This window comes from Apis florea, unplaced genomic scaffold, assembly GCF_048593485.1.
Source record: "Apis florea isolate Af1SG1 unplaced genomic scaffold, ASM4859348v1 contig_3496_pilon, whole genome shotgun sequence".
Lineage (NCBI taxonomy): Eukaryota > Metazoa > Arthropoda > Insecta > Hymenoptera > Apidae > Apis > Apis florea.
This window is the reverse complement of record NW_028256773.1, coordinates 3,801,906-3,829,293: the sequence shown is the minus strand read 5'-3', so window position 1 is coordinate 3,829,293 and position 27,388 is coordinate 3,801,906. Positions and strand designations below refer to the sequence as shown.

The window sequence follows — 27,388 nt, the reverse complement described above, 5'->3', positions numbered from 1 at the left end:
TCATGGAAATTTGAAAACTATGGCAGAATTAAAATTTTAAAATTTTACTCTTCGAGTTAAAAAGAAAAAAAATTAGGTTAGATCAAAGTTAGATTAAATTAGTGTATTAAAAATTTGACAAATCAATATCGGGTTCGCGGAAATTCAAATACGATGATAGAATTAAAATTTTAAGATTATTTCTTCAAAATCGTTAAATAAAAAGAAAGAAAAATTAGGTTAGGCTAAATTAAATTAACAAATTAGGTCTTAATAAATCAAGATTGGAAAATTCAAAGAACATAGCAAAATTAGGATTTCAAAATTATAATATTAAATAATGTTTCAATATTAAGAAAGAGAAATTAAAATAGGTTAGGTTTCAACAAATCAACAGATCAAATCACAAAAATTAAAAAAACTATGGGCAAATTAAAATTCCAAAATTCTCTGTTCAAAATCATTCAACCCATCGAAAGGACACGATACTTCACGCTAAGAAAGGTTAGGATGAATTAAGAGCAGAAGAAAAGGTCGATCCCCTGAGAATTTAAATCTCACCTCTTAACCTCGCGGAACGCGGAAGCCACTTCGAGAGGTTTCTTACTTTCGAGCCTCTTCGCCTCTACCACTTGGAAAAATAATTTCAGAGAAATGAAACCGAGGAAATTGCTTTGATTAAAATATCGAGGATCTCGTAGACGTTGGAGATTAGGCTACGGTCAAGGTTGTCCAGGATATTGTGTCATAAATTGAACGGAATGGAAACTTGGCTATTCCGAGTTTAATTCTCATCGTTTGGATATAAGAAGGATTACGTCTTCGACCGACATTGTTTTGCTCTGTAATCGCATTTTTATGTCGATGGAATATTGTTCAGGAAGGAAATTTATCGATGATTTATTTTGTCCTTGGATTTATTAATCAAGGAAAGGATGAGTGTAGAAACTGTAGGAAAAGTTTTAGAGGAAAACTTGTCAGTTTCGAGAAAGACTTTTTGATAGATTAATGATGGAATGATATTATGATGGATTAAGAGATTTATGGATAGTGAAAATTCAACGTCGAATTTATTAATGTTTTGGTTAAAATGTTGATATCACGTATTCATATAATTTTCAATGCAACTAAATGCAAAAGAATTAAATGTCATATATAATATATAATAAATAAAAAGAATTTTATTTTAACAAATTTTAACTTACACTAATATTAAAATTTGTTCAAACACATCAATATTAAATCTCTATTCATATATCATAAGATTATCAATTTTTATATAATTTCAAACATTTGTTATTATTTTAATTCACTAACTAAATGATATATTCCAAAAATTTGTGAACTTGGCCAAAAGTTAAACTCTTATAATCTAAATTTACCAATAATATAACTAAAATAAATTTCTTATTAATATTTATACCATAAATTTTTCACAAATAATAATATATTATTAACTAGCCAATAAATGTATAAAAATTAAAACAACTCAAATCCAAGAATGAATTAATCACCTAATTGCCTAACTTCACACGTTTCTCACGAAGCTAAATAACGGAACAATTTAATCACGGGTGAGAACAGTGTCTTTCCGAGGCACGACGTGCCGCGAACTAATTTTTCACCATGCCAAGAGAAAGAAAGAGAGAGAGAGTGTCCGCCCTGCTAAATTGATAGCTTCCACGTTTCCTGTCCACGATTCTCTCTGCGCGATCATTAAGATACGCGAAGAGTCGAAGCGTGACGTTCCTTCAAAAAAAAAAAAAAGAAAAAAGAAAAGAGAGAAAAAAATAGGAGGAAATATTCTCTACCGCTTTTTCCACGTTGAGCGACGTTTCGTGGTTCTACCAGCTGACCCAGCTTGCATTTCCAATTCTCCAAGATCTGGCAACACGCCTAACGACGCGACCGCTTAATGACCAGAGAGTTTTTGGCGTACTCCCTCTCTCCCACATGCTCGAGAAGGAGGGCGAATACAGAGTAAGAAGAGACGGTTGGTACGACCAGAAGTGGTATGGGTGAAATTTAATCTACCGTCAACTCGAGAGTCCAACGAATCGCAAATCGAATCTTCCTCGTTGACCTTAAGCCTTCGGGCCTGACCCGGAGATTCTTGAGGACAGTTTGCCGAGTTCCTGTGGAAATCTCAAATAATCTTAAACCTATCTTGTCTTTTCTTCGAAGACAATATTTATCGTGGTCTTTGAAAATATCGATTTTTTGAAAAAAAATTTTTTTTTTTTTTTTTTTTTTTTTTAGCGTAGCATATTTTCAGAGAGAATTAGGAATGGAAAAATTAAATTAGATTTGTCTTTTTTTTTTTTTTTTTTTTTTTTTTTTTTTAATGATAAAAATTCTTTTCATAAAGATTCTTTCTTTCAATGAAACAGTCCTGTGTAAAAATATCATAATGAAGAAGGCAAAAAAATTTCTTTCCTTATCTATCAATGTTAGACTCGCGAGAAAGAAAGCCTCAGCTGGCTTGAAGATAATGAAAGGATGCGGAAACGAAGAGTACGAATGGCTGAAAAGTAGAGACAGAGTCTGAGAGAGCATGGACGCGCTCCAGGAAGTATGAGAATTCCGGGGTGGAAGGAGAAAGTGGGTGGACGAGAATTTTCGTTAAAGAATGAACGAATGAAGAGAGAGAGAGAGAGAGAGAGAGAGAGAGAAAGGAGGAAAAATTGGAGAGATAGAAATGCACGAACTTGTCTCTTTGCCCGTGTATATGTGCGTGAGTGATATAAATTCTCTAGAAGCACTTCTGAGCGGTTACGTGATCGCGTGATATAAATGCAAGAATGGAGGAAAATGAGGATGGAAAAGAATCGCTCAGAAAAATGTTCGTCCTTCGTGAACCGGAAGCGATCGGCGTAAAGGGATACAAATCGTTAAGATTAATTTGATTTTATTTAAAATTTTGATCGGCCAAAGATGAGATCAGATTTATCAGATATATTTGAGAAATTATTTATCCGAATGTGTATCTGAATATAATATTTTTAATATCTTTAAATTATTTATATTTTCAAAAATAAATATCGAAGTAACGACGCGTCCATTTAATATCAATTTTGCAAAGAACGTAACAGAAATGGCCAGATCGCCGATAACGGGTATAAAACCTGACTTTTACGAGGTCAAAAAGTGTTAAAATTCGCTTTTTCCAAAGCGCGTGTTCACGTTTGACATGAAAAACAAAAAAATTTCAATTTCCGATTCGTCGCATTCCTCATGAATAATTTATGACAGGAAATTGTTCGATAGTTCCTCTAGGAAATCCGAAAAATATTCTTACCGCAATTCGTATTCGTCGCCATATCTTCGAATCCTAAAAATTTTTCTGAGCAAGAAAATTATGTACGTGAATATACATATGCATATGTGAACATCTTGACGGGAATGTGTGTAGAGATTTCCAATATATATATGTTTGTAGTAGTCTACATATACATATATAGGTTGATGAAAAAAAGACACAATAACGTCTAATGTTATAGTATAGTAGCATGTGGCTTATTTTCATTAGCCTAACACATATTTTTTTAATACAATTTTGTATCGAAATATATGTTTACAAGTGTATTATGTTAATATATTCTATTCTGTGTGATTATTAATGAATATTTAAGTACATTTACAAGTAATTTGCAATGTAAATACGATTTTCTAGATCGCGATGCAATAACAAACAATACGAATTAATGAAGCTTAGAAGCAAGAAATCGTCTATTTTGTTTTTCACTTGACATGATGAATACATGAACAGTGATGTGTAACAAGTGCCATATAAAAAGCAATAAAATAGTGTCATGTTGTTAAAAATCTTAATAATCTTGTTTTACAAATTACTTTTATCAATATCTTTAAATATCCAATTATATTCCAATAATTATAAACGAAATAAAACATAAATATAAATTAAACTCGAATATTTCGATACACCTATATTCATATTATATTAAAATTCACAATTTCAAATAACAATCGTGATACATACACATTTCGATGCATATAGGAAAATCATCGTGTAAATGTTGTGAGAACAGATAGAGCAAGTGTCGAGCGTGTGCTATAGAGAGAGAAAGAGAGAAAGAGAGGTTAGAAAGGGGAGAAAGGCAGAGGAAAGGAACGAACGAAAGAGGAGATAAGGGAGGAGAATATAGGGAGAATATAAAAAAAAGAGAGAGAGAGAGAAAGGAGAAAGGCTCCGGCGGGGGCCGCTCGTCCATGAACCGAGGACACTGATCACATCCTCCTTGGACTGATCGGCTCTTTTTCTCGCTTCCTGATCCGTAGGTACGTCTTCACGATAGTGAGCTACCTGATCGGCGTCTTCATATTCGCGACGATCGTCGGTCAAGTTGGAAACGTGATTACCAACCGGAACGCGAATCGGCTGGAATTCGAGAGACTGTTGGACGGTGCAAAGACGTATATGAGACACCATAAAGTACCAGGCGGGATGAAGAGGAGGGTGCTGAGGTGGTACGACTACAGCTGGTCCAGGGGTAGGATACAGGGTGGAGGTGACATCAACACCGCTCTCGGATTGTTACCTGACAAATTGAAGACCGAATTGGCGCTGCATGTGAATCTGTCCGTATTGAAAAAAGTCACCATATTTCAGGTGAGGTCTTGCCGAATTTGATTTCAAATAAGTGTAATATTTATAGTTTGGATGGCGAGCGAATTATTGATTCTAATATTTTTCCATTCTTCGCTTCGCGTTGATTTAAACTTGTAATTAAAAAATAATTTCACTTAAATATTATAGAGAAGACAATTCATTTCGTAATTTTTAAAAAAAAAATTCTAATTATTTTTCCCTCTCAAATATTGTGATATAAGCAAAACATTCGAGTCAATTTACATTACCATACGATTTAGCCGATGGATCGATGACTTGAATAAATAATTCCTCAGTCGGACAAGTCGTTTTGTGGCTTTCAAGGAAAGCATTTTTAATCAAAACGTTGAACTATAGTGGGAAACGGAATGCGATGATTGCTTGAATTATTAGTAAATTCCCTCGTTTCTCTTATAGAAATAGTAGAAATAATCCTATATAAAGGGGGATGCCAACGTGACTATTGATTTCTATTCAATATTTCTAGCTTTTGTTTCTTCCCTTTAAATTGATGAAAATATTTGGAAAGGAGAGTATCAAATTATCAAAATATTAATTAATCGAATATATTCTCTGTAAGATTTGAAAATTGAAAATCCTTAAAATTGTTAGACCTTTTCGCGCGATAATTATTAACATTGGAGATTATTTTCATCCCTTATGAACACCCTTATGAAGTTTCTCAAGCTGATAATATAAATTATAAACGCTTAAATTATAGGGTTAATAATTATAGAAGAGTTATGCATTCTATACGCAATATACAATTAGATTTAATTTTTGCAATGATGAATGGTTCATAAAGTACGAAAAATTTGTTTTTGATGTAATCGAAACTGTTTTAATTTCACGTTTAAAAAGATTAATTTATTATACGTTTTTATTATACTGTTATAAGGGTTTCAATCTCGTTATACTTGTTTACCATACAAGTTAACAATAGGTCAATTGAACCATTGTTTGCTAATATAATACATAGGAAGTAAGGCTTGTTTGTTTAACATGAAACATTAACTAACCTATATTTAGTTGGAAAAATGTTTCAGCAAGATACATCCTTCGTGTTAAGTTAAATTGTTTTCAGAAACCGATTTTATCATTATCAGTGTTATCATCAAATTTCATTCAAACTTTTAATCTTGAAATTGTAATTTAATTTTTATTATAAACTATAAATTTTGAAATAAATATTTTTGTTTTTCCGAGAAAAATAAAATAAAATTGTCGAGATATTTATATGAAATTTAATAAATGAATCGTGGGAATAAAGAATATTATAAGTATTTATGACGAAATAATTAGTTTTGAAGTTTAAAAGTATCGATATTTCGTGATAAATGTTAATAACAATGATTTCATGCGTATATGCTTGATTCGAGCAGCCATTCGATCTCAACATCAACTATAAGCAATTTGGAAGCTAGACCCATTAGAAGATCAGTTGCCCTCGAGTCGTGTCGGATCGCGTGAGAATTCATGCTTGAACATACCGAATTGAACTGGAATTGCCATTAAACGTGATCGATAAAGTCTTTACGTATTTCATCATCATCGATTTTATCCGAATCGAAGTGACATTCCAACGATAAATGTGTTAAATTATCAAATCGGTTATTCCAATTACAATTGCAATATATATTAAACATTTATATTAATTTAACAAAGATATACAGATTGTTAAATGAAAAGTTAATGAATAACTTACATAAACACGTTTCAAGAATTTTTTTATATATTTAAATTTCCAATCGACGAATCGATTAAATCATTAATGTGTATGGCATTTCAATCTAACCTATTAGATGCAATGTCATCTTCATTATTTCTTGAAATTATTTCGGCCAAACGTTTCTTTACACACAGAAAATAAACGAAAGAAAAATACACGTTAACTTTCTTTAAATTACTTTAAATAACTTTGAATTAATCTCAAATTGTTCAAAATTAAATTACATGTAAAAAATATATCCGAGCTTATAAGTTTGAAATAATATTAAAATCCCGAAAACTATCGAAATCGCCCGATATCACTCGATCCCGCCCGATTCCATCCGAATTTGCCCGAATTTTTCCGTATTGACCCGAAGTTCGGATTTCCAAGCCTCGAGCAAAATTGTATACTCTTGATATATTATTTATTATATATGTGCAATATATTTAATTAATTAATTATAAATGCAATATATAATAGAGCTTATTGACTCTATTACTACAATTATTATATTTTACTTTTCGTATTATAATTTTTTCTTCAATCCTTTCTGTTCTTACAATTAATATCTTTACAAATATTCATATTCATATGTTATTTATCATTATTTAAATTTTACGTCACCGCTTTTCAGTCATTTTTTTTTTCATATACCTGAATAGATAGATAATACGTATAAATTGAGCTATATGTTATATATCTTTCGTATCGATTATTGTCAATACGATGGTGATAATAGAGAGGGGCACAGAAAAGAAAGACATTGAAATAGGAACAAAAAGATATGAGATACCGTTCTCTCCGGTTGAAATATCTTCTTATTTTATCCTCGTCTTTCAATGAACCAGCTATATGGCGAAAGAGCGAGCGCTGATGATATCTTCAACAAAAAGACATCAAAGTCCTATTTATTGGACTTTTAAACCGTATCAAATGATTTTCCAATAAATTTCATTTATAAAAGAAAATAATCGTTTTTGATATTTTTTGATTATTCTTTTTATATTATTCTTTTCTCACGTTCAAATTAAGAAAAATAATTATGCAGTGTAAATTCTGAATCATATCAAAGTTCTTAACCTTCGTAATATTTTCCATTAAAAATGGAAAGAAAAATTTCTCCTCTCTATTTTACGGTCGTTCTCGTATTAAAAATGCAAAAATACAAAAGTTAATGGATGGTCTACTTCGTCAGAAATATAAGCCATACTTTTGATATAAATGATTTAAAAAATACACATATAACTCGATTATACGTAAATAAAAGAGAGAAGAAATTCTACTTTTTCGAATAGAACAAATTTATCTTTTTCTTTCTTTCTTTCTTTCTTTCTTTCTTTTTTTTTTTTTTTGTTATTTTTACGATGTACATTCATCCACGAGTTTATTATATTTAATATTTAATACAACAATATATAAGTCTCTCTATTTATCCATGGAATATTTTTCATGGAGAATCGATAAATAGTCGAAAAATTGATATACAAAAGTTTCGATTAGAAGATTTATTTTTTATATAAAGCGAGATAATCTTTATCTTTGTCGCACCACCGTTTCTCTCCGTATTTCCGTCTCGCTTCGACTAACACAAACTTCGTAACTCGATAAACAAAAGTCTGAATCGACATTTTTATACAAAAAATATATCGATTTTCGTGTTTATTATATCGAAAATATTTTATCTTCTGTATAACACCCTGTATTAACTAATATCGACACGATATTAAAATCGTAATGTTCCCTTCACTTGTATCTTAAAACATATTAGATAAATTGGAAATGTTACAGGTAGATAAAGAAAAAACACGTTTATGTTACGAATAATCATGAAAGAAACATTCGAGAATTATAGCGCCTAGTCTGAAGAAACGATGTACTCTCGTAAAAAAAAGTGGGAGGGATGGATGGACTTTTAACTCATCGTTTCTGAGAAACGCGATAAAAACCGACGACGTTGCTCGGGGACGATGCTCCAAAAAGTTGAATGTTTTCTTGTTTTCTGAGAAATTGAAATGTAAAGTGTCGATTGTTTAATGTTATTCGTTTGTCGATTGCAATTATTTAATGATCGTTGAATGATCGATCGGTGGTTAAAAATATTAATTGTCTAATCAATCGTACGTAGGCTGGTCATTTTAAACGTTGGATGCAATTATTTTCCAATTTCTTCCCACAGATTTATAGATACTTTTAATTTTCGTTTCGAAGAAAATTGTAAAAACATTTTTGATGAACTGAATCAATCGATTCAACTAAATATCCCAGGTTAATGATTATTAATTAAGAATGATCGTGTGCAATATTTATCGCATATTTATTCTACCTTTAATAATACGGGGAACGTACACAACTCCCACACATATTTAACAAGAAAACAAAAATGCCATTAATAATACAACGCGTATACATTGTTTGTATAATTAATATTTACAATGTATATACTGTAATATCAAGAATGCGTGTAAAATTATAATATTTATAATCAAACAAATTAAAGCACAAAGGATAAAATTTCAAATTTCAAAATTTTTAAAAAGAATTTCTCAGCTTGTTGAATCCTTTGATAAGGACTTTATGAAAAAAAAAAAAAAAAAAAATTCTATAGAAATTTTATAAATTAAAATATCCAACATCACTGTTTTCTTAATCAAAAATTTAAGGGTCAAAGAGGTATCTGGAATCTAGAATTTAAAGAAGAGAAAGAGAGACTAGAGGATAAGGTAGTAGTAATTGTTGACGAAGAACAAAGCTACATTTCCCTTCGTCAATGCGGTAATAAAAGTTTCTTGGGAGTTCGCACTTGTACCCTCTTTTTATGGATCATAATATAGCCGAAGACACAACCGCTTCTGTTCGATTCTGTACGTGTAAGCGAGGTTTGCAAGTATAATGCGTTCCGTACTCGAAACCACAGGCGAAAGAAAAATGTAACGAGATCCGAGGAAGAGAGGTTCTTATCTAATAAATTGTCTCTTGCCTTTCATCGTTGCGTTTTATCGCTCGGTTTTCTAATGGGTTCTAGTTTTAATCAGAAAAAGGAAATGTTTATGTTTCAATGAGATTTCAATGCGTGTAAAATTTCTCGTTTTATCTTGTCGCATTAAATTTTAAAACGAAATCTAAAAATTAAAGATCAAAGCTTCGAGGAGTTTACGTATTTATTTCGATTTCGTTCTTGTTCTTGTTTAAAATTGATTTTCGTACAAGTTATTTAATTTTAGTCAAAACCTAATTTTCCTCGCATATTTATATTTTTACATTTTGATGTTTAGAATATTTTAAAATACGCGTATTTAGGATACTTATTAGATCGATTGCACGTGAAAACAAAAGTTAACATGAAAAGATGTTGAATAATAATAAGAAAAAGAAAAAAAGCGATTAATTGGACGCCTGTATACAGGCAACCTGGCCGTCCAATCAGCCGAGCTCGACTGGTCGCCCGCGTACAGGCGCCTCTAATTTAATTTTCAGCTAACATTCGATTTAATGAGCTATTATTCGTTGACTCAACTTCTCTTTTGTATTAAATATTTCTCGAAGAAATTTTTTAATATTAATGGAATACAAAAACAAAGATAAGGAATAACGAAATCGATAATAAAAATAAAAGAAATCGAAAGATTTAATGTTTACTTGAAATAAGAAATGAAACATCATACCTTCGGAGGAACGATGCAACAAAAGGGAAACTTTATTATTCGTTTTAACCTTTCGAAAACATATTTGGCGAGAAAAAAGAAGGACGTTAATCTTATCGGTTCGATTTATCACGGAGTAAAAATTTAAAGATAATGAGGAAATTTTAGTGTTCGCCCCCAAAGTTACGAGCTTCTGAAAACTTCTTTGAATCAAAGGCATCTGGAATGAAAAGTTACGAGCATAAAAAGAAGATTCGAAGATTAATAAAAACTTTTCACTTTTTCCAGCAATATCTAAACAAACCGAAAAGTGAAAACTTGAAAAAAAAAAAAAAAAAATGCGATATTATAAGATTCTGAAATTGAACCAACGTTCAGAAGAAGTTTCTCAGTTGATTGTACGGAAGTAAATAAAAAAATTCGTAATAAAAACGACGATAAGGAAATGAGAATAAAAAAAAAATAATAATAATAATAATAAACGTGATCAAAAACGAGATGAGATTCCTAAAATAAGTAATCTAAAATTTCTCGTGCAAAATATGCAATGAATGGAAACTAATTGTCCGTGTAATAACTCGCTTGTTGACCGTGTAATTATAATTTATAGCTCATATAGATAACACGATTGGCCATCAGTTTTAATCAAAACGTGTTACTTCGCTGCATTCCTGAACCCCAATTAATGCCTGATCCAGGTCGAGATCGAATATTAGAGAGCAATTATTCAAACCCGTCAAGCGATTCGAGTGATATTCACACGATGTCTCGGATCGTTCGAGGATCCAGAAACGATGAAAAATGCAATGCGACGTAAACTGTATTTAAAAATATTTAAAAATATCGTTCTATTAATGCTTTTACAGCTTACCACTTGTTATACGTTGTCGATGCATCGAATTTGAATTCCTCCAAAATTTTCTATCATTTCAAATTGCACGAGTCGCTGAAAACAGTATTCGATTTTTTTTTTTTTTGACAACAATTGACATAAGATAAGAAAAATTTAAATTTCGTCGTTTCGTTAAAAATTGTTATTGTTGCATTTAATAATTTTATTATTGCACGTAATTTTATTCTTAATCAACGTGCCAGCCACTTGATTCAATATTTCTTTCAGCGCTAAAAGAAAAGTAGAATGAATCCGATGAATGTATTTTCTTCTCTGATTATTTAAAATTGCATGCAATTTTTATTCGTTCGTAATAAATAATTATAATAATTGTAATAATTATCAAAAGAATAATAATCGAAAATTATAAAAGACACATTGATTAGATTGGAACGAGCAAGATGATCGGTGGTGAATATAAATTCGGAGGTGGAAAAAAGGAAATCAAAGTATAAGTAGCTTTGATTGCCGACTCGAACAACAAACTTGCCTCGCTGCGAAATCGATTTAACGTGAAATCTATTCACCCTTGGCCAACGACAGATCACGAATTCAATCGTCTCGTGCCAGCCGCTGATGCAATTAACGTCTGACGTACCAGATGCATCTGCCCTTTGATTTCACTTCTCGTCCCGCTGCATTGTACGCCAAACATCGAACACGTACAATCGTCTCGAGCGTTGATTTTCTAAATTTTTTTTTTTTTTTTTTATTTATTCTTTTCCTCCGAAATTTCGAAAATAAGAATATAATTCTTGACGCGATTCTACAATTTTTCATTATTTATTTTTTCATCGGATTCTCAAGTTTTCGAGGGTATAAGTGTAATTCCTCGAGCGTGTAACGTGATAAAACTTGGATTGGGAAAAAGGATGCAGGAATTTCTCTGGCGGTGGACGACTCTTTGTTTGGGAGAACTTGGAAGAAAAAGATGGAAAAGTAAAAGGAAAAGATCGAGAGGGATAAGTTGTGGAAAGAAGAAATGTTCCGTCTTTTTTTATATATTTGATTATCGTATTTATAATAATTTATTATAACCAATAATCGGTAATTTGAAAGTAAAAGAATTCAAGTATAATCGCATATTTATATTAAATGTAAAAAAAAAAAAATAATTTATATTCAAAGTAATTAATTAATTTAAAACTCGTGTAATTTCTTAAAAAGATAAACTAAGAAACGAGGTTGATGACGATTAATCGAAGCATTAGTATCTATCCAGTCCAGGATATATAAATCAGTAAGTAATCTTTCGAATAGTCGAGAGAACGAAAGAAGAGCTTCCTATCTTGGGGGGAAAGGAATTAGAATTTCAAAGGAGATGCATCGGAATTAAGGAGATACGGGACTTTGACAAAAGTCTGTTTTAATACGAGCCGAATCAAATATCGCGAGGAATCCAATTATTCGGGGAATATTCTAATTAACCGAGATATCCGATTGAAAAATTTTATACGGATTAAATTTTTTTAAGGATTATATCATACATTTTAATTGAAATAGTGACAATATTGTTAGCAGCCTGTGCAAAATTTTTATCTTATTTGGATGGATAAGATATGGTCAAGTTCCATTTGAAAAATCGAAAAGAAAAATCGTTGACATTGTTGTTGAAACGCTTTGTATTTTTGATGTTTAAAAAAAAAAAAGCAAAGACGAAAGAGAAATTCTTGCCTAAGATCATAACGCAATCAACGCGTTATTCAGTAAGAGGCATGAGATGAGAAACAATGAGTGTGACAGTTTATCGCGAGTGAGAGGAGAATGATTTTTAATATATTTAATGAAATATGAAATTAAATTTGTTTTACTATTGATATTTCATTATTACTCTTATTATTTTGCTATTAATATTCCGTAGAGGAAGGATGTTTTTGCTCTTGTAAACTCGACACAAAATTGTGCGCAACTATTTCGAGCGAATAAGAATGAGGTTGGTACGTGCGTGGAAAATATCAAATTTTACTGTGTAATTGTACCGTGGTTACGTTCTTTGTGATTATAAATTTCTGTGATATTAAAATTCAACAGCAATTATTATCGAAAATATGATAATTATCCCAAAAATATTTTTATATTAACACGGATGATAATGTTAAATTTAAACGGATTAAAAATTATAGCGGAGACTCGAGGCTCTACCTACGTGGTACGTACGTAGATATAATTCGTTGCTTAAACCGCGATTACTCGATTTCATCCGAAACTTTCCGATGTTAGCCGAAGCTGCCCGAACGTATTATCACACGAATAACTTCGATCTAATTACTAAAAGATGTACTGTTTTATCGTATATTTTACTTCTATCTAGCGATTATTCGACGAATAATTAGAAAATTTAATTTGTTGAAATTGTTGAACAAAATAATAATAATAATAATAATACGTGTATTACTTTCATACGTAAATAGTCAAATCTCTTAAATGATAGAAAATAATTTCGTTTCTTCGAAATTTCCCCAAATTCCCCAAATACAACTGGAATCAATCGAATGACTATAAAAGGGAGAAAAATATTTAAGAAAAAAAAGAAAAAATATTCGACGAGATAAAGCCATCGAAAATTTCTAAAAAAAAAAAGGGAGAAAAAAAAAAAGCGTCACAAATTGCGAAAACTCGCAGATAAAAGATAGAGATCGTGAAACTTTTCGCCTGTGATAATCCATTATGCTCCGCGACAAAGGGAGCAAAGACTTTTTGTTCGGTAATCCCACAGAGGATCGAGCAACGTCCCGTTGGAAAAAATTTGTTCTCCGAATGGAAACGAAACGCGATATTCGCTGGCTTACATCGCTTACATTATCAGATTTCGTGAGGGAATAGCCATTCGAGCGTGGTAAATCGAGTAACCGACGTTCGTTGAAACGCGTTTAGACGCTTTGCTTAATGTGATCGAACGTGTTTCACCAACGGAGCCATTATATATTTGTACGAGTGGAGAAAGAAGAAAGGAGGAACGATTTATGATGTCTTCGCTGCAACAGTCGAAACTGTCCGCTTTAAGGAACTGTCCTCGCTCTTTCGGTCCGTAAACTCGATGAAAATAAATAGGAGTTGAGTTCGTGGAGAAAGAAATTTTATATAAATAAGTATTTTGCTATTATTCGTTCGATTTTTAATTTATTTTAAAGTGATAAACATATTCCTTTTTTTTCTTCAATTCAAATTTTTTGAAATTTGCATTTTATTAAGAGACATGCGAATGAATGAAAGCGTAACAAATTAATCGAGAAGAAATATTTGTATTTTTATATATATATATATATATATATATATATATATAGTTTATAGAGAATTATGTATGGAGTTCCATTTGGAAAAGAATAAAGAAAAAAATATCACACATTGTCCAGAGAATCGTGCATTGCATATTTCATTGCATTGAATGTGTTTTTAACGAATCGATGGGACGGTAATGCATAAATATTCAACAGTGAATAATTTCATATTGTTTGCAAAACGGGTTATTTTTATTTCTGCTATTGGCCACTGTTAATGAACATTTTCACGTATCTATGAATATCAATTTTGAATCATTTTCATCGACGATAAACTCGCCAGCGAAAGAAAGAATTCTTTAAAAAAAAAAAGAAAAAAAAAACGAAAATTTTATATCATTATTTCCAATTTTCTCTTCAAATCTTTTTCAAATGATAAAGATGGATTAATTTTTTTTAATAATAGAAAAATTTACGTGGCGCACAAATTCAAAATAAATAAATTAAATTTTTTAAATTTTAAATCAATCAACATTAAACAGTGCAAAATCAAAATCATACTTATAAAGAGATGTATCGGTTAAATCTCCACGCGTAAATAAAATTCTCCGCTATTTAATAATGTATCCCCTCTAAATAGTTCCTCTTGGTAAATTCATTTTGCCTAAGTAACCGAAGGAAAGCTTAAAATAAGCAACGCGACTCGAACTAATTTTAGGCCACAAAAGATTACGAGTTATCCTGATTTCGAGCGGAAATGGGAGTGGATCGCTCTTCGCATAAGAGCGGATTTAATCAAAGCTAACAATAAGAACAATTATTCTTACAATCTAATAATCGATATATAATTAAATTTTAATATATTGTTAATGCTGTATATTAGAAATTCGAATAATTAAAAACGGTTTGAAATAATAATGGAATCATCATCAGTGTGAAACTATATAGTTCTAGTTGGAATTAGTTTTACTTCGTAATTCTATTTTCACGACGACGAAGTTTCCCTTGTATCTAGCACGAAAATTTAATTACAGTTATTTTGGCTACACCGAATATTCCCGAACAAAGTAACTAATTATTATTTATTTCTATTTTATAAATAAAGAGTGTAATTTTATTTTTTATGCGAATTGCAAGCGAATTATTTTTAATTATTGAAATCAATTCGTCGAAATTGGATAGAAGAAACTTAAGAACGATTCGAAAGATAGATTATTTTAACACTCCCTTTAATTCTCTCTCGTACGTGCAAGTGCTTTTAACGTGCAAAATTTCCTTATTTCCTTAAAATCTTGCTCATTACAAATATCCTATCCCAATCTTATTTAGCTTCGAAGCGAATTTGTGAATTTCACATTGAATATTTCGAATAAAGTAATCTCATGCCACGCATAACGCGCATCGAAAGGATCGTCTCAGATGAACAATCGTGAAGAAGACCTCCTATTCTCGAGCGCATCCGCCTCTGCATCCGTTTGTCACGAGTGCATCCTCCCCTCCATGTGGTAAAGGAGAGAGAAGATTTCACCACGAGGTCTTCGTGGATCGTGGAAATATAATATTTCGTGAAATTTCCACGATTTGGAAGCCGATTTCGAGGAATATGTGTTGGAAGATTACGAGACGGGATCTTTTTCGCAAGGTGATTTTTTTTTTTTTTTGAGAATTAGCGAAAGAAACGAACGAATGAACAAACGATGCCATTGAAAAGGGGAAGAGTTTTGCTTTCATCAAATGTTGTCTATTCAAGTTTTTTTTAAAGAGGATGGATAATTTTTTCAAAATTGATTCTTTAGATACTTTTTTTTTTTTTTTTTAAAAAAAATGACGTTTGTCTCAGAATTTCGAGTAATTGTAAAAAAAAAATGATAATTCGAATGAGAATTATAAATAAATGAAATTCGGTGGAAGGAAATTTCCACGAACAAAAGAATCTAGAATGAGGAAGGAAAACGAAAGGGCAGAGTGTTTGAATGAATTACGTCACATCCTCCCCGATATTTATTTACGTTTATAGATAAGCATGCACGAACGCGCCTCTGCACGCGTTTAAAGACGACAAGCATCCGTTAATATTCACCCTCCTCTCGATATCCTGTTTCTGCGAGAGCAGAAACCGCAAGGTCGTTCTCAAGGAATCGATAAGAGGGATGCTAATTTCAGTCGTTTTGCGTACGCGATTGTACTAACATGCGTGAATATATTCTATCCATAACCTTCGTATTATAATAATAATAATAATTAAACATTTGTCCAACTCGAAACAATGTTTAGAAAGAATTTAGTTGTCAAGCATATCCTTTAAGATAAAGATAATTCGCATCGTCATTTTCTTGGAACTGAACTGAGTGAGGAATTAAATTAAAATTAAATAATTTTACAAAATGGGGATAATAATTCTCTAAAACGAAGAAATTCCAATTTTTCTTCCCAAAAATATATATAACTTTAAAAACAAAGAGGAAAAATAATTGTTTAACGGACATTATTTCGAATAAATGCAAACTTATTCTTTCACGGTCCACGTTAAAATGTACCTCGATCGTGCGATGAAAATCCAACTACAATCGTGTGTTGCTGGCAAACACGCGACTCCCAGGTAAAAACCGTAACGGGACATAGGAGAAGGATTTTTTTTTTTTTTTTTACAACCGGTAATTACAATTGCCCGATAATTGGTGCATTTATGCGACTTTTAATTGCCGCTACCGTGTCCGCCTCGATGAAGCCTTTAACGTACCTTTCATTACCATATCGTCCACGGTACACGGTGCACTCATGCGATCTTGTGTACACGCAAATACGATCGTATTTTAACGAAGTCTATTGTAAACCGAATGGACAAAAAAGGAAATCGTTACGTTACACCGAGTGACAAATATTTTACCGTATCGATGTGTCATTTGATCTCTTTTAGCAACGATAATTTTTAAATAACTTTTATTAAGAAAGTTGTTAAATGGATATTTAAAAATATTATTGCGTAATGTTTTTTCGATCTTCTTTGAATAAATTTGTTATTTGTTCGAGTAATTTCTCATTCTTATGTAGGACAGGCAAGAATTTTAAAAACCAAGAGTTTTAAACCTGTAGAATGCTGTCTAACGATACTGTATTATCGCTGTAGAATATTTAAGTAGGAATAATAATGATTCGTAAAAATTAGAAATTATTATTATAGGATAGAATTTCAAGATAAAAAGAATGATAGATATTTAAAAAATTGTTGAATAAAACATATTTTCTAAGTTATATATGGTGGAATTAAATTTTTCACGAAGAGCGCCTGTGTATAGGCAACCGGTCGTTCGATAAGCTGATCGCTAAGCCGGTTGCCTAAATACAGGCGTTTCAGATGTAAAAATTAAAAAAAAAATATTTATAACTCGAAAAACATATAAATCTTTTTTGCAAACCTTTATCTTTGTTTTCTTTGAGATTCTTTCAAATTTTCTATTTATTCAATATTGGTAATTTCAATGAACCAGTTCATATCGTTCTTTTCTTTATGTTTGCAGGAGTGCCAACCCGAATTTCTTCACGATCTAGTGTTAAAAATGAAAGCTTATATATTCACGCCTGGCGACTCGATATGTCGAAAGGGGGAAGTGGCTAGGGAAATGTTCATAATAGCAGACGGGATTTTAGAGGTGATTAGTGAAACGGGAAGAGTTTTAACAACCATGGAAGCCGGGGACTTTTTCGGAGAAATTGGAATTCTTAATCTGGACGGATTAAACAAGTAAGTAACTTGAAGTGCCTTGTATCCTATTTCGAAATTTTCTTATTTTAAATCATTTCGAAAAGATGTTATTCCATTTATGTATAAAATATATAACATTAAACATGAAATATATATTTATCAAATTTTAACAAATGATTATGCAAATTATAATGGAACAGATATTCACATATATCAATAACAATTAATATGAAATATTTAAACAAGCAGACTGGTATGATTTCGAGCGAATTATGGAATGAATAATTTCGATGTTGAAAATCAATCTGTTTAATCAACAGATTAAGTAACATGATCGTTACTCTAATACAGATTTCAGCTTTTAAAATGAATTAATTTAATCGAGAAATATAAAATTTACATTATTTTGGAACAATATTCAGCTCATATATCTTCGTGAAGGAAAATTTTAAGAAAACTCTATATTGGACACTCTGTTGTGTCAATGAATAACCATGTCAAAATTATATCGAGCATAAATTGATACATTACTTGATACACGAAGCCAAACAGTGAAAAATTTGTTGGAGAAGGGTGGCTCTGGTTGAAATATCTGGCTGGGAGAAAATGCGGCAATAGTCGAAAACTGCAATCGATAAAACCTTTTCTCAATTTTGTCCGCTTCTTATTTCCCTCGCCTTCTAACCCTGGCGTGTATATAACTCGTCCTACTTTCTTGTTTCATCATTCACTATCTCTGAACTTGTCTCGAATTTCGTTTCGCTTCGATTTTCAAGTCTCTCGGGTGAAGCAGTATGCACAATAATACGAAATCGAAAAATTTTATTATTCCAATACTTTGTTGAATATTGTTGCTTGAATTATTAGAATTTTTATGTAATTAAAGAAACGATATTTATCAATTCTCTTCTTATCGTGAAATTGTTCAACAATTCAATTGATAAATATAACGAAAGTTTTAGAATACAATTAATTCTCTTTATGATTTCTACACAAGCACGAACCAGAGACCAACTTTCTCGAACTTTGAAATTCTTCGAAGTGAGCTTAACTGAATTACAAAAACTAATAATGAATTTAAAGTAGAAACAAAATCACTATACTATGGAACAATTGATATTAGTATATACGAAATTCGTTGCATTATTGTCTAAATCGCAATATCGTTGAAAAATCATTCCCATTACTTTTTGTTAAAAACACCAATATTGGATAATTTATACAAAATATAACACAATGGAATAATACTCCGATCATCTAGGGATCCCTAGCTATTCGTTAAAAACTGTAATACCGACTGAGGCCCCTCAAAAATCTCCTCAAAATTCAGTATACAAGGAAAAAAAAAAAAAATACAAAATATATCACTTTCCTATCATCCCAAACTATATTTCGATTCAAAATTCAAAAATTCGATAAACCATTATTAAATCTCTAAATTAAAGGCGCACAGCCGACGTTCGTTCGGTGGGCTACTCGGAGCTGTTCAGCCTTTCCCGCGAGGACGTGTTGGCGGCGATGAAAGATTACCCAGAGGCTCAAGAGATCCTGCAAAATCTCGGGAGGAAGCGTCTGATGGAGGCGCAGAAGGTGGCCAGGGCGTCCCGTCAACCAACGTCCCCCGGCCACGACTCGTCCGACAACAGCACCGGGAAACGGATCGTGGACAAGCTGAAGAGCGACGTGAAAGGGTTGAAAAACGCGTTGAGGAAAAGCAGGCGGAACACGAGGCCCGAGGAGAGCCTGGAGCTGCAACCGTTGACGCCGAAGGGGCCCACGTTGAAGCGGCAGCAAAAGGTGGACGACGGCCAGGACCCGTCGTCGGCCACGAGCGTTCAAGAGGCACCAGTTTCGCCTTTGGGCGCTGGTTTGCCGTTGCTTGCCAGGCTCAGGCTGTTGAAGGAGAAGGAGGAGAGGGAGGAGCGTCGAAACCTGATGGAGACCCAAGTGCACGCGCCTGAGCAACAGCAACCGGCCCAGCAGGAGGCGCAGAACCCTATGAATCCCAATCTGCCCTTTCTCCAGAGGATTTTGCTTCTGAAGGCGAAGAACGATCAGGAGGCGAGGGAGGCGGACAAGGAGGCGCCCACCAAGGAACCTCTGCTCCCAAAGAACACCAGTATACCGGAGGAGGAGCAGCAGCAGGAACAGAGGCAACCGGTCAAACCGATCCAGAGGCAAGCCTCGCTGCAAAGCGCGGTGGAGCAGAGCGTGAAGTCGCCGGCAACCACGTCGAACGTAGCTGAGAACGTTGGCAACGGGTCGAACGCGAGGAAGCCGTGGGCAATGTTGAAGGACGCCTCGTTGACAAATAAGGAGAACTCGCCTCAAAGAAGTCCACCGGGCAGGAGGTTGCAGTTGAGGCAGAGTTTGGTCCACATCAGGCAGCAGACCAAGATGTACGCGTCCGTTGACGATCTCTCGCCCGAGTATTGCGGACTGCCGTTTGTCAAGAAGTTGAAGATACTTAACGAGAGGCAAAAGTTGGCGGAGCTCGAGAAGGCGGTGAGAAGCTCGAGTTTGGATTGCGGGGAGAACAACGAGATCGAGTTCGACGGAAACTTGACGAGAAGTCACTCGGAGGCTTGCGCCATCGAGTACGCCAGGAAATTGGAAAAATTTAATCAGGTATGTTTGTTTAGAGGGGAAGAGAAAAGTAATAATAATAATAATAATTTGAACGATTTTCAAAGAAGAATTTTTTTTTTTTTTTAATGAAACACAGGTTTGTTGATAGATCGACATGTTTTTGATCACGTGATCCCGATAGGAAATTAATGTCGATGATGGTTACGCACGATATTCGATCGACGTCTGAGATACGAATCCAGAATCTAGAGACTTTTGGATGGTAGCACGTTATTACTCGAATATCGATGCTGTATATAGTTGGTTAATAGTTGGTATTAGTTTCTAGGAAACTTCGTTGGTACGTTCGATCGTTGGATGGTAAAGTTCCGCCATTCAATTTCCGCGTTATACACACCTGATTTACTCGCTTCGTTCTATTCGGGCGGAACCACTCAATAACCACTGTCAACCGAATCAAAATTCTTTCCATGTATAGTAATTCCAATTTTATTTTTACCTCGTTAATTATAAATTGAAAGGGGTTATCCGATACAATTTTTGGATTATTTTAATCCTAACGGGAGAAATTATGTAGAATATCAATTATCAATTTCCAACAAAAAATGTAAAAATGATAATTCAAAATTTTAAGATGAGATATCGATCGAATTCAATAACTGGATTATCAAAATTATCAAACCGTAGAAATAATAATCCAAAATTCTAATCAAATATTTGGATTATCAATTTTGGATTCAAAACTATAAAACACATTCCAACAATTATATATAAAAATGATTCTTCAAAATTCTAAAATAAATAAAATCCAAATCAGACCCGTTATGCGGAATATCGGTTTCGAATTTTTCAAAAATTCCGCGAGAAATCCGTTTCCGAAGCGTGCGAGAGATTCAAAATTCGCGCCATTTCTTTTCAAACGCGACAAATATTACAGAATCGAATGGCGTCGATGTCACCGACGGAGCAACTATCGCCCGAGAACGAGACGTTGGAGAGGCGGAACCTGAAGAGTATATTGAAAAAATTGTCGGCCGGAAGCAGAACCGGAAGCTCGGAAACTTCGGCGACGAGCACGCCGGACCGCGAGGCCGCCACCGCCGAATTAAGGAAATTGATGAGGGCGCCAACCATAGAGGGATACGCGGCACGCCACTCGAAACTCTCGAAAAGCGTCACGTTTAACAAGTACACGCTGCAGAGCCCACCGTCCGAGCAGATACCGGTTAATTATCCGATCGGGTCTCATTTGTCCGACACCCAAGAGCAGGCCTCACTGCCACCGCCCAATAAACTCAGTTTCCGTCCTTTGGGCAGCGGAGGTATCCTGCAAATGGTATCTCGGCCACGAGAAGAGGAATACTTGGGGGAGCTGGTGTCTGGTATCAAAGAGATCGTTAAGAGTCGTCTGGTGAGTTTATATATTTTGTTTATATACAGTTATCGTTAAAATAAAAAAAGAAGAAGATTTTATAGGAGCTATTTTTAAAAAAGCTAATTTATAATCACATTCCTATCTGAAAAAAAAACTGAATATTTTTCTCTAAACTCTACGTTCAATTAATCAAAAACTGTAACTATTTTTCGTCTAGAATAATCAGATCGATAAACCAAAAGATAAATTTAAGATGATAATTTTTTTAAAATTTTCCAGAATTCAAGATTTCAAAGTATCTAAAATATAACCTTAAAAATAAAAAAAAAATCGCTTGATAAAAGAGCATTTCATAAGATTCGATAAGATTCCTTAGCTTCGTAATTTTTCTGTGAAAATATTAGCTTCGAAGTTACCGACTTCGATACTGCAAAGTTCTCGTGCATCATATTCGCAAGAACTTTGCACTTCGACCGCTTATATTTCGTTCTATTTGCTACTTCTTGTTCCAAGTCACTAATACGGTTACTCGTTATCATATTCTGTTCAAACAACGATAATGCTCCGTTGATTTTGTATGTTGAACAATTAAATGATATTTATACCGCATGAACCATATCGAATCGCATAAATTTCTATCTTCTAGAATTTGTTATATTTTAGCATATTTTAGCATAGTTTATACTATAATTATTTTCCTGATTTTAGGATTATTCTTTTTTTAATTTTGATTCCTTTTATTATACTTGTGTTGTGTGCAGAAGTGAGTTCAAGAGAAAAATTCTTCTAGAGAAAAAGAATCTAGGAGAAATACTGTCAGAAATGATCTCGCAAGTTATTCAAGAATCCTAGGGAAAAAATTCTAGAGAGAAAAAATTTTAAGAAAAATGATCACATATCTAAAATATAATATAAATACAGAAATCATGAAAGTGTATTAAATATAAATAGAAAAAGGAAAATTTTTTTCTAAAATTTGATGAGCAAATCTATATTATAATTCTAGAATTATTTTTACACGCTACGAAAAAAAAATTAAATTCTAACCTACAAATCCTCCAATATAACAATCCTATTTCCAGGAGGATATCCAGACCAAGTTCGAACGGCAGTTCACCTCGCTGGAGCTAGAAATTCGCAAGCGGGACGAGATAATATCTCAGCTCCAGGCAAGGATATTAGAGCTGGAGCAAAGGGAATCGCGGAACGCGGACGAGTCCATAGGCGACAGCACGGAGCACGATGCCTCGTTGGAGGAGGATCTGGACGACGACCGCGAGGACCATCCTTTCATGAGGGACGGTTCCGTGGACACCGTTCTGACCACCCAACCCCGCTACAAGCGTTCCTCGCCGTCCACCGAATCCAGTTCTCATAACAGGAGATCGTGGGAAGAGCATTCGGAGGAGGAGACGTTGGAGCTCCAAGAGCTGCCCAGCTCGATCGTTCCTCAACCACTGTGGAAGGACGACGTGGCGATCGACTTCGAGTCGAACAGCGAGAGCAGCAGATCCGAGGACGAGTTGGACGACAGAGCGGCGAGGGACAGCGAGAACGACGGGGACGACGACGAGGAGGGGGAAGTGAGGAGACAAGGGCGCAACAACTGGGAGGTGGCGATGCTGGCGCAAGAGTTGGAGGCAAGGCGGAGAAGTAGCGAGGACGCGAACCCGGGCTCCTAGCGCATTAACGAGATTCTAGACGTACTGTGTTACCTCACGAGCACGTTGCACACGGAGGGCTGGTGCAACAGCAGGCCTGCCACCGCTGCTCGAAACGCCACCCTATGCGAGAACGATTGCCCTTACCTACAGTTAGACAGCATGACCAGTTGTAGGGAGACGATGATGTGAGGGATTCGTTCCTTATTTTCTATGATTCGCAAAGAGATTTTGTGGGCCAATCTAATATGAGATCCTCGCCAGATGAGGTTAATACGCGCGTAACTGTCCGATTTATGCGTGCGTTTATTGCGTCGTGGTCGAACTCCCTCTCTGTGCACACCGTGCACGTAATATAATACGAGAGATGCCGGTTTTGAAAAGAACGTGTAGAGATTTGGGATGTCGTTTAATTCTTAAATGCAAGATATTGACGTTTGATGGCATATTTTTTTTTTTTTTCGAGATTCGAAAAATTTGTATATACGAAAATGTCGATTGAGGCTTATTTGTTTAAGTTAACTCATTCGAATACCGATAACGAATATTAATTTTCGAAAATTAGAAGAGAATCGTAAAATATAATATCGACGAAACAATAAACGTATATTGAATGCGTGTGTGGAAAGATATATTTTCTTTTTTTTTTTTTTTTTTTTTTGAGAAAAATTTATGATACTATCTTACGCGTCAACCGCCGTAGAATAGAAAATGCGTCTCGTGACGCACATGTTGCGTCGCTCGACGTGTTAACAATTCTCGAATGTGTTAACAACACATAGATGAATCGAGAAGGATATAGAAACAATTCTATTCGCTTCATCTAACGTAAATTAAAATTTGTTATAATTAGACTGCGGATGTTTGTGCAAATTAAAATATTTATGAACATAATTATAAAAATTAAATACTTTACTTTGGATACTTTTGCATATCGTATGCATTCTATAGATTTTTCGTGCATTAAATCCACAGTCTATTTATAATTTGATAAATAAGTCTCGATACAGATGTAAAACATTTCTGTATATTAATTTTTATGTTTGTTTGATCTCAATCGATTCTCCAAAAGTATTTCACGAATATATCAATATTTTGTATAATTTCTCAATAATTTAAAATAATATGTAATTTATCTGTATACTTGGTATGATACTATTCGTTGCTATTTTTTAACGAATTTTTGTTCTAAGGACATAAGTGTGAATTTTCAATTTCGAAATATTTTTGTTGCAAAAATATCATGCATTTAAGGATTAAACATCGACGTATTTTCGATTTCATTTAGAGTTTTGATCAAAGAATGTGAATAGTAATGCTCTTATCTTTTGAGATAAAATTTTCATTTTATTTGATGATGTCAAACAATTTATGAAGTTATCGAAATTTTAATTTTGTGTTAGGTGAGAGTTTTTAGTTTTACAAGGAATAAAATGAAAATCGGATATAGCCTGTAGCGAATAAAGATACAACTTCGTTTTTCAAAAGTTGAAGTTTATAGCGGTTTGAAATTGTATACTTAGATACTCATATCTGCTACTTGAAGACTTGACTAAGGATTACGAATTTTAAAACGTGTTATGTTACGATAGAAACGAAAATAATTGTAAGTGAGAAGTGATTTTAATTTTGAAAAATTGATTAATTTTAAATCATCTAATTTCATCAAAAGTAGTAAAGTGATTCATTGCTGTTGTAAACAATGGTATGGTACAAATTAATTTACATTAATCTTCAACTAACTTGCGAATTAAGTTTATTTTCTAGTCACTTTTAAATCTATAACTTTCAACAATTGAAATTATATATACGTATAACATGTACGAGGAGAAAAATAAGTATAAAACGAAATAGAATTTCGTTTATACATGAAAATATTTGCTCGTGGATTCAAAGGCAGCATGTAAAGTGCAATTACATTAATTATTTTTAAGCGTTGATAATATCTGTCTCACATCTCCCTTTCCTCAAATCGTTATATGATTTACTCGGATCTAAACAGAGTTTCTCTTGTCCACGCGCAAATTATAGATTACAATTTCGACTCGAACGATCGATTAACTTATTTTATCATCGGATAAGCACAATAAGTGGCTAAGTATAGGTATCCTCTTAATTGCAAGAAATATGTAAATTATTGTAAACTATTGATAGTGTATTAGGTTGGTGAACAAATGAACAAATGAAATGTTTTTACATTATTTGAATTTAATATGCTAATTCATTAATTATTATTATTGATAAAATTGAAAGAAAAAGAAACTTGCTAGAAACATATTATATTGAATCTGAACAAAGTATTCACAAATTGTTTTAAATTGTAAAAATTTATAAAAACTGCAATTCTTATAAATCCAGAAAAATACAATTAATCAATATTTGGATAAAATGAATAGAATTTATTTGAAAAATTTCATGTACACCAATCTAATGTTTAATGATATATGTAATGTATGTAATTTCTTTTTTTTTAAATATCAGAAATTGTCTTTTTCAATTATTAATGTTTCCTTTCTCAATTACTTTTAGTTTAAGAAATAAGATTTAAAATTTTTCTTATTTCTCTAAAAATCTTAATGACATTCTTTTATTCTAGATCACAAATTTAGAATTCAAATTTTGATTATATTATAAATGATATTGTAAATAATCACAGATGCCTGAGAGGATATTATACTTGAAATATCTTGAACTATAAAACGTTAAGCACCTAAATGTGTAATCGTGTATACCAAATGGACGATAACTAATTATTAAACATTATCATATCGGGTATAGTTCCATTCAAATTCACGCAGAAGAAGAAATTGTTCGAAACTAGATCCATGCGATTATCCTCTTTTCTGCCTTAGCGACTATGAACTACGATAACAAACTTGTTACCAATTCTACGTGAAATACGATTTAGATGTTTTATTTTTTTTGTTACAGAGCAATACATACCTCTTGTATCGTTTCACGAGAATACTTGTTAAATAACGATTAATAAGATGAATTATAAATCTGTTATTACGGAAGAGATATATATATATATACACGTATACAGACAAACACATATATATGTACACATATATTCATATAATTTTAAGTGGACGATTTTAATTTCACGATATCGAGACGTTAATTTAAGAAATCTACAAAATTTTTCTTAGACAGAGAGTTATGTGATCTATCTATTCATTCAACGAAGGATTTAAAATTTTGCCGCTCATTTTTCCTCCACTTCAGTTTTTTCTCCATTCATATGGTTATTTTCATCATTTATTTAGAGTTACGATATATTATGATCGAGAAAAAAAAATGAAATGATATTCGATACTACGATGTAACGAATTTGAAAAAAAAAAATAACCAATTTCGACGAAGTGATACACGCATACACATATACACGTATACATGGATACATAGAACATGTATAATTTAAAAAAAAAAAAAAAAAAAGAAAAAACGACAAAAGTTAATGGGAATTATATATGACGTATACTGACCAGACCAAGCTCAATATTTCTAGAGTCTTTACAAGATAAATAAATCTGTTAAGTGACAAATGACTATTAAATTAAGTAAGAAGAGGAAATCTATTAAGAAAACTTATACATACTAGCCTACAATTTATTTATCTATGAATGCGAGGAAAAAAAGCGCGAATGATGAGATATACATATATATAGAAAAAATAGAAAGAGAGAGAATTATATTATAGTGTGCGTGATAGAGAGAGAAAGAGCGAAAGAGTAAAAGTTGACGAAGGAAGGGAGAAAAAGAGAGGGAGCGAGTGCGAGTGAGTGAGAGAGAGAGAGAGAGAGAGAGAGAAGAAATCGAAGAATGCATAAAAGGAAAGAGAACTAGTCTTGGAGAACTATTATGAAAAGCATTTTAGATGCTGATATGTACCTACTACGCGAATGAAAAGAGTATACAATAAAATAAACAAATGTTTTCAAACTTTGTGTATTTTTATGCAACCTGATATATAATCATGACAATTT

The 27,388-nt window shown here is 32.9% G+C and overlaps 1 protein-coding gene across 1 annotated transcript in view; it reads left to right on the top strand.

Moving 5' to 3' along the window:
* Positions 1-23,924, top strand: part of LOC100867793 (uncharacterized) — a 63,470-nt gene extending 39,546 nt beyond the window's left edge. Inside the window, exons 4-8 of the mRNA XM_086913387.1 lie at positions 4,279-4,609; positions 17,590-17,813; positions 19,220-20,402; positions 21,301-21,774; positions 22,821-23,924. Coding sequence (XP_086769513.1) covers positions 4,279-4,609; positions 17,590-17,813; positions 19,220-20,402; positions 21,301-21,774; positions 22,821-23,420 — 2,812 coding nt within the window. The 3' untranslated portion in view covers positions 23,421-23,924. The remainder of the gene's footprint in view (positions 1-4,278; positions 4,610-17,589; positions 17,814-19,219; positions 20,403-21,300; positions 21,775-22,820) is intronic.
* Positions 23,925-27,388: the final 3,464 nt, after the last annotated feature.